Source organism: Haemorhous mexicanus, chromosome 8 (genome assembly GCF_027477595.1).
Source record: "Haemorhous mexicanus isolate bHaeMex1 chromosome 8, bHaeMex1.pri, whole genome shotgun sequence".
Taxonomy (NCBI): domain Eukaryota; kingdom Metazoa; phylum Chordata; class Aves; order Passeriformes; family Fringillidae; genus Haemorhous; species Haemorhous mexicanus.
In genome coordinates, this window is record NC_082348.1 from 20,432,418 (window position 1) to 20,445,785 (window position 13,368).

General features: G+C 40.4%; 1 protein-coding gene across 2 annotated transcripts in view; it reads left to right on the forward strand.

Moving 5' to 3' along the window:
• Positions 1-2,286: 2,286 nt before the first annotated feature.
• RAPGEF4 (Rap guanine nucleotide exchange factor 4) overlaps positions 2,287-13,368 on the forward strand; it is a 143,247-nt gene continuing 132,165 nt past the window's right edge. For both annotated transcript variants that reach the window (XM_059853117.1, XM_059853118.1), the window contains exon 1: positions 2,287-2,430. In XM_059853117.1, coding sequence (XP_059709100.1) covers positions 2,366-2,430 — 65 coding nt within the window. In that variant the 5' untranslated portion in view covers positions 2,287-2,365. The remainder of the gene's footprint in view (positions 2,431-13,368) is intronic.

The following is a 13,368-nucleotide window of genomic DNA, read 5'->3' on the forward strand; positions in this document are numbered from 1 at the left end:
CTGTGCAGTTTGGAGACTCTTCGGTTGACACAGGCTGATACCTGAACTATTCAAATATTTATTCCTTGCTAAGTTTCTCTGAGAAGTTTCACTGGTGTCTTAATTAGAAAGCTACATGATTACTCATAATACAAATGCCAGAGTTAATTTTGGCTGTCTTGCTCTAATTGTTCTCTAATTGGGACACTTCTGAATGAAGTATGGACGCAGGGAGGGTTCCTGGCTCACACTGGGCATGTCTAACTTACACAGTCCACGAAGTGTTAAAGTCTCTTTTACTCCACAAAAAGATATCCATCTTTGAGTGGTGCCTGCCCACAGCCAAGCACGTGAGCGACATCCCCTTTTTGCCGACGCGCACTGCGTTCCTTGGAAGCCGAAGTACTGCTAACTACAGAGGGCTGTCCCAGGGCAGGACAGTTGCTGGGCCAAGGGCAGGTTCACGGCACCGACGTGGGTTTTGAGACGCGGCACTGCTGGAAATCGCCCCGAGCAGCCTCCCGGTCCCAGCCCCGGGCCAGGCCCCGCTCCCGCCGTTTCCTGCCGGCCCCGCGCCCGAAGGAAGGCGGCGCCGCTCGGCTGCCCTCTGGCGGCCGGGCCCGGGCGCGGCTCCGGTGGATGTTTTATAACGGAAGTACAAAATTAGGGAGTTTTATTGATTCATCTGTCATGTACATACTGTGTTATAAATCATTAATTTGATTGAGAATTTAGAGCTCCTTACCTCTCAAGCTCTGGTTCTACTGGCTCTCAAACACTTGCATATTGACAAATGAATAGCATTGATTTTCCTCGAGTAGATTGATTGCCTAGATGCAAAAAATTCTCTCCCCCCACCCCCGGATGATAGCAAAGGAGGAGCTGCAGCTTTGATCTCACTGACTGGAAGCCTCTTCTATTCCTCTGGCATGCACTTTAAAATTGGGTTTTTTTTTTGAGGCAAAATGAAAGAATTGCCTTTTGTGGCATTCTCCTCTGCTATGCAAATTTCTTAGTTGTATCCATTTAGCAAAAGGGATCTTTACATACATTTCCTTGGATTTTTTCATCATACTGTTCAGTATGTCAATGTTAAAAGTTTTTTCTTTTAAAGAACTAAAGAAGCTGTGGCAGCAAGGCAACCAACCAAAAGGCAGATGTGAAATATGAAATAGCACATGTATTTTAAAAAAATTACCTAGTACAACCAAAGAAATTACAACAGAGGGTAGAAAGCATAGCCCATGGAGAAATCTGAAGGGCACTGGCATATGATCACCATGTGAATTAATCATTTGTCCCCACACCTTAGAGCAGAGAGGAGTTATGAGCCTCAAGGAAGGCACAGTTTGAGTTTGACTCTGCTATCACCTTCCTGTGACCCCAAACATCCTGCTGAGATTCGTATAGCCTCCTACCCTTCTCAAAAAGTACTCAAGGCAATTTGTGTTGGCTGTAAGTGGAAGCTCATAGTCATAAACTGATTACTTGGAAGATACTATCTAGAACCTGAAACAATTTATAGAAAATACTTAATGTAGAATTTGCAAAGCAGGGAGAACTGCTGCTCTGCATTCCTTCCTTTCATCATCAGTTTTAAAATCATATATACATGAGCATCATTAAATGCCCTGCATCTTGCAGGCCACACTAACACAACAGAAGGGTGTGGGCGTGTTTCACTGTACACTGGACTCACCTTTCTCATGCTATGCCTTGGGTTCCTTCCAAGCGCCAAAACCTCTTCACAGGCTGTGCTGCCCCGCTCATTTTACACGCACAAGAAATGAGAGACTTTAGCACACAGTTTCAGGGGAGATGGCAGCAGACTGGAGGAAGGGACCAGGAAACATCCTGCAATGTGGACTGCACCTTCCTTTCACTCACTCACTGTGCTTTTACTGCTGGGGGCGGGGGAACAGGACAGACACACGGTGCTCTGGAGGGCCGATAAAATACTCCTGAGCTGCTTATTTCAATTAAAACGCTTGCATTGCCCCTCCAATTGAAACCAAGTTAAGGTGAAGCAAGGGGAGGGATCACTAAGCCGGGCTCAGGTGTGGGCACTGAGCTCAGGAGAGCCGGAGGGGCACACCACCTTTTAAAAGGGGAGTGACTTCTTGCCTCCCCCTACCCGGGCCGCTCCCTGCCGCCTGCGCTGAAGCAAGGCCGGGTATCTCCGCGGCCGCAGGTCGCAGCCCGGCCGCGGGCGGGCCCGTGAGGGCGGCGGGCGGACCCGCTCGGCCGCTGCGGCGGGGCCTGGGCGAGCCCATCGCGCCGTGCGCGCAGGGAGGGAGCGAGGACGGACGAACGGACGGACCGACGGGCACGCGGGCGGGGGGAGCCGCCGCCAGCCGGGTGCGCGGCAACCTGATCCCGGTCCAACATGGTCGCCGCTCACGCCTCCCATTCCTCGTCCTCCGGCGAGTGGATCGCGTGCCTGGATAAAAGGTATCGGCATCTTCCCAGGAGCGGCTGCGGAGGGATGCTGTGTGTATGCATGTATATGTATGTGAGTGTGTTTGCGCTGACACCCCCCATCCCCGCTCTCCATCAGATCCTGCCTTACATAAGGAGCGTGCAGGTGGGAAGCAGAACGCCTGGGGGAAGCCAGGGCGGCGGGCGAGGGTGAGGGCTGCAAATACTCCGGGCAGCGGAGGGGACAGGCAGTCCCCATAGGGATTGCTGCTCCCCGCCGGGAAGATACAGCACGTGGTGGAGGAGGGGGAGCTCCGGGGCGGGGAGAGGGCCTGGGGCTGCCAGCTGGGGACCCGCCGTATCGGCTGTGGCAGACCCGCTGCCTTCTGCCCTCGTCCGCCCTCACGGCGCCCCAGCGCCCCGGCCCCTGCCTCCCCTCCCTCGGCACACCGCCCCCGCCTCCCGCAGCGCCCGCGCCGCCCCCGCCCAGCATCGTCGCGAGGCGGACGGGAAAGGACGAGTCCCGCTTGTCCCCGCTGCGGCGGCCCGCGGATGTCCCCGGGCTGCGGGTCAGGTGCAGGAGGGCGGCGGCACCGCGTGGGTGGGAGGCACGGCTGGCTGACGTGGGCTCTGAGGTGGTGTGCGCGCTGCCAAAAATACGGGAAAATTATTATTATTTACAAAGTAACGTTAAAAATTCTCTGCAGGGCTTTCTCTCGGGGGCTGCAGCCCAAAGTCTCGCAATGTCGAGTGGCGTGGTGGGTGGTTTGATCGCCCTTTGCTATATTCATAGCTTTGGTTCTTGAATTAGTTCAGAAGTCATTTATTGTCTGAACACTCACTGTGTTTCCTGTGGTCTAGGAATTTTGTTAACAAAAATGTAGACCATAGATACCCTATGGAGCTCAAAAGAAAGCTATCAGAGAGAATTGCCTTACGTGGTGTATGGCAGTTCGCTGAGCATCCTGAGCCAGCTTTTGACAGGTGGCATTAATTGGGCTGTGCTGTGGAGAGAACCCTTTGTGCACACAGAGGGGACCTTCCCCTTCTCATCGTTTCCCCCCTTTTCAGATAACTCTTAGTCTTGTAGGGCTGCACTTATGATTAGGTTGTCCTTAACAGTCCAGGTAGCAAACTGTAAATTAATGAAACTTTTCGGTTAGACACCTATCACAGACACTGATCCTCCTCTGTAACATGTGACTTAAGACTAACCTTTAGGGATCGAATAATATGTATAAATATTGAAAGCACTCGTAAAGTAAACACAAACAGAACTGTTGATGGTACTCTAGCTGTCTGAGAACCAAAGTGAGGCCTCTCTGTAAACTGACATTGAGCAGATGTGAAGGAGTATGAGTCCCAGTACTTTTAGATTGGTGATCCTGTCGTTTCTGTTTTCCTACATGCAATACACTCTGAGATTCAAACTGTGAACTAAAATTCAGGGCTTAATGAAGTACATAGCCTTGGGGAGCAGATGATGTATTTAGGAAACATATGTGTGGCATTTCATTTAGAAATCTCTCTGTCATAATTAATAAGCTGACCCTTTCTGTAACACAAGTTTCATTAGAACTGTTAAGGTGAAACTTTCCTTTCACTTTTTGCTATTTGAAGTAAGCTAGTAGCACCAATTTAAGGAGTGAAAAGAATCAGTTCCAAGTGCTCTTAAGAATTATGCCTTACCCTTTTCCAGAAGGCAGCCTATATGTAGGACAAACCCATAACATGAAAGATTGTAGGTTTTTTCCTGGTCTCTGCTGTGCTCTGCTTTGTGATCATAGGAAATACACTTACGCATTTTCTTCTGTTTTTCTACCTAAAAACATAGATAAAGTGTTTTTAATTAACTTACACACTTGTGTTTCTAAAGGGCATTTATTTTCTATAGATAATCTTACCAGTGTAGTAATTTGAATTATTGTCATTGTCTATGTATTTTAAACCTTTTTAAAATTGTATAGCATTTTCTATCCCGAGTGTGAATTCTGTGAATATGGGGTCATTTAATGAGTAGATTCTCTATAGAGTACCCTGTGTTTTTACTAAATAATAATTTAATATGTTTAAGTCAATGAATATATTTCCAGGAGGAAAACCATTCTAAAACTGGTATGCTTTAGAATGTTAAGTGACCCTCAACAAAGACAATTAAAATAACATGTAATATGGATTATCCAGTATAATCATGTGAAAAAAAAAAAAAGAATTCAAAATGGAAATAGCAAAATACATCATGTGCAGAAATTAATGTATTTTGTATTTGTTCTTCAGGTTTTTCCCCAAATCATGTGTCAAAGTGGAACTACTAACATTTAAAATTAGAGCACATATAAAAATGAAGAACTGCCAAAATGTTACAGGAGAAATGTTATTACTTTGTAGGGACCTGTGGGCTGGGGCTACCGGCGCTTTCTCTGTGTGGCTTCCGTGCGTAGTTACTAGCCACAAAAGTCAAAGATCCACACTTAATAATCAAATACATGGGACAGTATTTATATATAAAGTTACAAGTGTAAAGGTAAGGAAAATTGCAGAATGCCACGCTCTATCAAGAATATTTAAATTTTACAGAGGAGAGAGAGGATCAGCAGTGAGCAACCGTACATCCTGGTTATACCTGGAGATGTGAATAATTTTTCTCTTGAGGAAACCAGTCCTTTTACATTTCAAGTAATAGTTGCCTTACCACTGATTTTTGAGGCAGCAGAAGTATCCCTCTAATCTTTTCTGTATGTCTGCTCTGCACATAATTTTAAAAGGGTCACTGATTTATGCATGTGTGTACAGTTAACTTAGGAAGAATGTCTTCTCTATTCTCATGTGTTCTTTTCACACCAAAAACCATCTGACCAGGAAATGTACATGTTGATAGTATCTTTACTGAATGGTTGACAAACCATCTGACCAGGAAATGTACATGTTGATAGTATCTTTACTGAATGGTTGACAAACCATCTGACCAGGAAATGTACATGTTGACAGTATCTTTACTGAATGGTTGACAAACCATCTGACCAGGAAATGTACATGTTGACAGTATCTTTACTGAATGGTTGACAAACCATCTGACCAGGAAATTTCCATGTTGATGGTATCTTTACTAAATGGTAGAGAAAGGATTTTTTACATAACTATTATTTTTAGGGATGCTTTAGCTTTTAGGGATGTACAGCATGCACAACTGCTAGAGATCTCAGGATTTCATACCTGACTATGGCCTCTGGTGTTTTTCTCTGAATTATATGTAACCTTCAGTACCTTAACAGACTGGAGGAGTGGATCAAAGGGCAAAGCATGTAACTTCACTGGCCTGTTGTGTTAAGAATGTTATGATCTTTGCCTAATGACTTATAAATTATTTAAGTAGGAATGGGCTTTTGAAGGACTTATGGTACATACTGAGCCTTTATAACCTTGTCATGCTTGTTAGCCTTGCACCATTTATGTTTAAAAAATCTGAAATAATGCATACCGGGTAGTATCTCAGACCTGTTCCTCCCACAGATTTGAATGTAAATTGAGATTGAACCTACATAACAGCAACAGATTTGAATAAGGATTTGGCTTTTTAGTTCAGTGTAACATGTATTTGAAATGCAAGCTTTGTTTGCTTAGTAGTAAACAAGGGATCCCTTGTGAGCATACAGATAGGTTAGAATAAAGAATTGATATTCTGAGAGAATTGTTGTAGAATAAATGGAGAAAATGCTTGTCATCCTCTATAACCTTTATGTCAAAGATGAGATATAGATTTATAATCAGGCAATATTGTGAATATAGTTGCATTATGATGCTGTTATATTTAAAAATATATTTTTGTGCAATTGTAAAACTTACATTGTCTGCTATATAAATTTCTCCCTTGCTTTTTATTTGTAACAAATCCATAGGAATATCCCAATTTTCATGTAGTTTGCATCTGAACAAAATCATGGATATACACTGCAGTTCCGGTTGGCTTGTGTGCTTTGTGTTTTCTCTGTGTGCTGTGTGACTAAGCTGGTATATGCTTGGATCAAGTCTGTGTGGGGATATAGCAGCAGAAGGCTCTGCAGTGGATGTGGAAACTCAGAGCTGTACAGACATAGCCCAAGTGCTTTCTAGCACTCATGTGAGGGTGCAGTCTTCTGAGAGCAATGAATAACAGATTTACCTTTCCACATCATGCACCTCATTTTCTAGTTCAGTGCAAAGGTGCAGTCTTTGATGAATAATAAAAAAGCTTTTTCCTTTCCATGTTTTCTTAGAAAAACCAAAATAATTGTTTGTAGGTCTGTGCATTTGATGAAATTCAGATTAAATCCTAGTGAGAGCTGGAGTTGTATTTTAAACAAACTGTTTTATTTTTGCTCTCTGGTTTACACATTTGCAGTATTGGCTAACATTAATTACATGTGATTGCAGTAAGTTACACACTTGTGCCATGGACAGGTATTAAGAGGAGGTGATTACCCCAGCATGTGTAAACATTGTCATAGCCCGGCAGAGCAAGGCAGTATGTGCACATGGCTGATAGGACATGATACATTCAAATTCAGTTGGTAGTCTTGTGAAGTGGCTGCAGATTGGTATGCTACATGTGCGCCTGTAGGTTTTCTCTTTCACCAGATGATACTGGAAACATGTTTAAACTCTCGTTGCCTGAGTTCTTTCTGACATGTTGTTAGGATTTGATCTCTAAAATCCTATACTCTGAGCAGATTAAATTTCTTTTATAACAAAATTCCATATTCCAGCAAAGGAATAAAAAAAGCAACAAACCAGCTAATTGAAACTGTGCCCTCAAAGTCAGGTGTTATATCAGTCACCTGATATCAGTCACCAGATATTTTCCAAATACACGCATTCTTCTTATCTAGCATGACATCTGTTTTTGTCTCCATCTTAAAATTTGCTGCATTTAGCAAAGCTTATCATTCTAATGATACTTCCTTTGTGCTGTATTTTCTGCTCTGTATTTGTCATGGTCAGTTACTATTTTGGCTGCTTTATCAATATCTGTAGATGTTTCCTGAACTGACTTTCCCTTTCATCTTTGAATTTGTCAGTTGTCAAAATGCCCACAAATGTTAATCTGTAAAATTTCTGTCATTGTTGCTGGAAATTTTAAATTTTCACTTGCTGTTACAATGCAGATCCTAAATCAGGAGAGGAGCATTTGGCATGGTGTTATTGGTGAATAGTGGTGGCCAGAGTTTGAATCAACGGATATCATCACTTCCATATTGTTCAATTACAGATTTAATTTGCAGTGTATCTCAGAGTCTGTCTTCATATTAAAGTGCTTTTAATGTTTATTATGAAGCTACAGTGCTGGTTAATGTAATTTCATCTGGATTTACTTCTGTCAAATGGAATTTTAACTGTCCTGAGCTTCAGTTTATGTTTATGAAATTTAGAGGTTTAATTCAGTATGATTTAGTCACATCTTCATTACAAAGCATCTGTAATATATAGAGATTCTCACAAATAAAGGAACATAATTCTGCATTTTGATTTCTCTTGAATTATTCTATCTTTCTAGACAGCAAATGAAGGTGGAAAAGAGTCTATTTCCTACTAGATCTGTATTGTTGAGGTAGTGCGTTTTTAACTTGAGAGAAATCTTTATGAATATAATCAGCTAATAAATACATCTTTTGCCATTCTACTGTATATACAGATCTAAAAATTGATCTTTTGGAAGGATGCATAATTGATACATCAGAGTATGTAAAGAAATGAGCACACTTGGTTGCTCTGTTTAACTCTCCAATAATTTTTCAGTGTATTGATCAAAATTATTTAATTGAGTAATATGATAATGGGGTAGGTAAAGGAGAGTCCCTTATATTTGCATTTCTTTTGTCCTCACTAAAGAAGACAGAACTCAACTTTAACAAATTCTGTCTGACTGCAGCTGGCAGCCAGTCAGTCTGCATTTAACTGGCTGGACATTTGGTACCTGTGTAGAGCAGGATTATCTACAATATTTCTTGTACCTCATGTACAGGAACTGAGAGATTATCTCAGTGTAGGTGACAGTAGTAATGAAAACTAAGCATGAGTAATTTTACTTGGTTTGCTTTTTTTTTTTTTTAAGTCTAAACTCCAGAATTATTTAGGTGTGTAAGAGTCCTAGGAAAGAGTGTTTAAATGAAATTCTGTTTTGTCAGAGAAAATGAGAATTGGAATCCCAAAGTCTCTTAAAATGACATTCAAGAGAAAAGAATAGAAATGTGATTATTGTTTAAAAGCCTCATGATGAGGCTTTTCCCATGACAATGGAAAGAGGATCTGACATGTGAGTGTTGAAAACAGATTTGGTAATACCACTCTAAAAAGAGAAAAGTGCTCTTGGTGGGAGTTAATTATCTTCTGCTGCCATTGAAGTAAACCCTTATCTGGAAACTGCTTCAGTTAAAAGTAACTTCATTAATTGGTAGCATTTAAGTGCCTTACTACACTAATCTAAAATGCTTTGTTAAATCACTGGTATTCTACTCTTAAACTTTCCTTTCTCAAAGAAAAATGAGAAGTCAGTCTTACAGCATTGTGTGGAGGAGAGAGTTGCAGTATTGTCCTGCTCTCACTAAGGGAAGGTGGTCTGTGGGTACTGGTATTTTTCTACATCCCTGCAACATTGTTTTTCTGCATATCAGGAAAGGACAGAAGAAAGTACAGAGAGCATAGAGAAGTGATCTGGTTTTAATTGGCATTCCTTGGTGCTGTTTATTTGCTCATGTTTCACAGCTGAATATATTTTAAAGTACTATTAAATTCACTAAATGGCCCATGGTAGGGGTTACTGGTACTTTCCAGCTTGTAGAGTTTGCCTTTGCATCTTTGCATTGATGCTTTGGTTTTAACCCAGCGATGAACTCATTTTATTTGTCTGTTCTAGTGTTTTAGCTGTTTTCTACAGTTTCACCAGTGGAAGAAATAGATCCATCTGCTCATCTTTTGTGGGCTGTTCATTGCTGTCTGAATTGAAATACTGCTGTTTTAAAAAGTTAAAAAGATCAAGGGAAGGGAATTCAATGCTTTCATTCAGTTAGAGCATGATTCAGGTTTTTGAACACATTTTATTAAAAAAAAAATTTAAAATTCTAGAGGCATCTTGTCAAAGAAGGTAAAACCACATAAATTTTGGGGTTTTTTTCCTCAAATGTCAAACCCACTATGAGAAAGAATGTAAAGAAAAGGACATGTGATAACAGAAAGTAATAGTTAATAGCTGGATTAAGTTAACAAAAGCAAATCAAAAAACTCCAACTTGTTTCTTTCTTTTAGGTTAACAAGTCTTTCATAACATCCTACATAAATATTCAAATACTTAATCTTAAAAATACTTAATCAAAATTGGTTCTTTTATAAAGCTATGTATATTACATGTGAGCAGAAATACTTTGTCTGGGTTGTTTATGTGAAGAATTGTAGCAGTTATCCTCTGTCTGTATTTGAACTTCTGAGCTTGAATAGTTTACATTTAAAAATACAACAGAGAATTATAGAATGGCTTGGGTTGGAGGGGACCTTAGGTTGTCTCATTCCAACCCCTCTTGCCATGGACAGGGGCAGCTTCCACTAGATCAGGTTGCTCAGGGCCCTGGCCAACCTGGCCTTGAACACTGCCAGGAATGGAGCATCCATAGTGTCTCTGGGCAAACTGTTCCTGTGCCTTTAATTTGAAATGTATTCCTAATATCTAATTTCAACATATCCTCTTGCAGTTTAAAACCACGGCCCCTTGACCTGTCACTACATGTCTTGTCCTTCTCCAGCTTTCTTGTAGGCCCCATTAGGTGTACTGGAAGGTGCTCTAAAATCTCCTTGGAGCCTTCTCTTCTCTCTCAGCCTGTGTTCATAGGAGAGGAGCTCAAGCCCTCTCATCACCTTCATGCTTCTCCTCTGGACTTGCTCCAGCAGGTTCATGTTCTTATTATGTTGGGGGTTCCAGAGCTGAGTGCAGTATTCCACGTGGGGTCTCATGAGAGCAGAGTAGAAGGGGAGAATTATCTCCCTGGACCTGCTGGCCCTGCTGCTTTAGATCCTGCCCAGGATATGGTTGGCTTCCAGGGCTGCCAGCACTGCCAGCTCATGTTGAGCTTAACAGCCTTATGATGATAGACTTGGGGCAGATTTTCTTTATAATTGCCTTTCATAGGTAGTCAAGCAGACATTGTCAAGAAAATTTTGTCTCTATAAAATATGATCTTGCAATCTTCACATCCAAATAAGGAGGGATAAAATAATCTTTAAAAAATGTCTTATGGACATAATTGAATAGAAATGTGTAACTAGCATTGATGCTACCACTTCTATATGTAGCTGTGATGTTGTATTGAAGCAGCAGAAGATAGATGATGTCTTGTGTGAAAACTTTACTGCCAGCTAATCACTTACTATGCTCTGAAGAGGCAAATTAGTAATATAAATAAGAAGGCATTTTGGGGTCAAACAAAGCAGAAAGGCTTGTAGGGTTACTCTTGTTTTTCATCCCTTCCTAATAATTTATTTGGTAGTCCTGTTTTGCTACTCTGGAAGTGCCCCCTTGGCTTTGGCTACAGTGAAATGAGATGTTGGCAGAGTTTGACTTAAATTTCATTTTAAATTGGGTGGGATGGTCTAGGGAGGAGGTGCTTCACTTGCCTTAAAATACTTTTACTCCAGCTCATACATCTACCAAATGAGAGCTGGAGAATCTTAATTGGTTTAATATATTTGTTAATTCTTTTAGATTAACCTGTGATCCTAATTCCATACATTGGTCTTGAGATTTCAGAAATGGGTGTAGGACAGAAGCTTTAGCAGAAAATCAAGTGGTAGCTGAAGACCCACTGAAATGCGTTTTTTGACTTTGTTTGCTCACGGATATGAGATTGTAACTCTGCAGCATCAGCAGTGAAGGGATACTTCAGCAGCATCAGCCTCCATGTAACAGAACAGAAATAATCCTGCACCAGCAGTAGTTCAGCAAAGGAGGCTAAGCTCAGTGAGACTGAGCAGCGGTGATCCCAGAGAACTGTCTTTAGGTACTCTGATGAGGTATCTGGAAAAGTCTGTCCAGGGGCTTTTGGTGCCATATTGGGAGTGTAGGGATATTCCTTGGGATTGATTTGTGCAGCATATCTTTGTGTTCTGGGGAATGGTTCCTTTTTGGATTAATACCATTGCCTTTTTAAAGTGTGACTACAGTGAAAATAAAGCTTGACTAATTCTCCATCTGCCAGCAGTAGCACTTTTCTATTAATAGATTGAATCATTAATGGTCTAAAGACTGTATTATAACATTAGCTATTTAAGTATTACTCCAAACTATGCCTTACAAAAAACAAATTTACAGTAAGATAGCTATGATGAAGAAACAAATTTATGTTGTCCTGTCCTGTTTATGTTCCAGGTTAGGGACCTTGTTCTTAGGAAACAGAAAACAAAATTTGGCATAATAAATAGATTCATGTTAAGTTAATGATAATTAATGTCAAGTTAATGATAATTGCAAGTTACTGTGATGATAATTTTATTAAAAGATGCTTTGTAGAAAGTGGTCAAACTTTGCCTGAGTTTTGCAGGCCTGCGGAAAAGCAGTTAATTGATGCCATGGTACATTTTTCTCAGTAACTAATACTTGGCTTTTGAAACCAGATTCATTGCTATAGATTATAAACACTTAGTAGAAATGAGTTTGAGTGCTACTAATACCACTGTTACACTGCAGTCTGAAATTTTACACTGGCAAGATTTCATGTGCTCCTAAGGATAAGGGCCACCTCAGCTTGGGAAATCTGTTGTTAATTCCTTACTCCTTAACCCTGGGGACATTTCCCAGGAGCTCTGAAAAAAATCCAAAGGCTTCTTGTCAAACAAGTTGAATCCTTGTTTATTTTTATGAATAAGAATTCATTATCTTAACCAAACAGCTAAATCTTGAACTGTATGATTTTCTGAGAATGATCTCACCTTTCTGAGTTGTTGGGTTTTGCTGTTATTTTTGAGAGTCTGTAAATTAAGGTAGTTAGTTTTTCAAGAGTTAGTGTAGTTTGGGTAGGGATCTTGTATTAGCAGATTATAAATCTGTTTGCAAGCTGCACCTCCTAATCTTCTTAAAAGGATTTTGACAAGAGAGGTAATGCTTATTAGTACTTGTCAGCTAGTGCACAGTCAAGAAAAAAAGAAATGGGTGAAAATCTTACATGAAATATTTCAAAAGAGAGCTATTGTAGTAGATTGTAGTTTGAAGTGGTAAGAGGATGTCACTGTGATGTAGAAGCAAGTGCATACACCAGAGAATTATTATTCTCATCTGTAGTTAATAAGGGTAAATTGGAGTATAAACGAGAATAGAGATTTAATCCCTCCTAGACATAATTTAATAAGAAAGATGAGATACTGAGATGCATTGCAAGTAGGATCTGGGTTTCTTCACTGAGATAAAGATTTAGATTATTCCTTAAAGTCTTTGATTTCAAAGAGGAATCTTTAAAAAATCATGTTGGAAGGAGTGCTTACACTATTATAACAATAAGATGAATAAAGATATGTATTTGTGAACTTAGTCTTTGTTCATTGTAGCTACCTTCTGTTCATTATAAGCTCACCCACTGGCGAAAAGGACATTTTTGTCAGTAAAATTAACTAGCAACTTTTGAGTGAGTGCTAAGTCTAATGATTACTAGCAATTATCTCTCTTTCTGTTATGCCTTTATACATGAATAATTTCTTCATCTGATCCAGCATGATGTCCTAGGAAAATTCTGTTTCTTCTGTCCGTAGTTGTTTGCGTTTAGTCTGTTATAATTTTTTTTTCTAATGCTGGCAGCTATTGTTTGGCTTACCTGTTGATTCATAATATTTGATAATCACATTTAAAGTGTGTTACAGAACTAATTTACTTTATTTTCATAAATATGTAGTAATATGCTGAAGACGCTGAATGGCTGCTCCGCATGCTACTTTGTTGTAGAGAGCTCTGCAATTTTATTT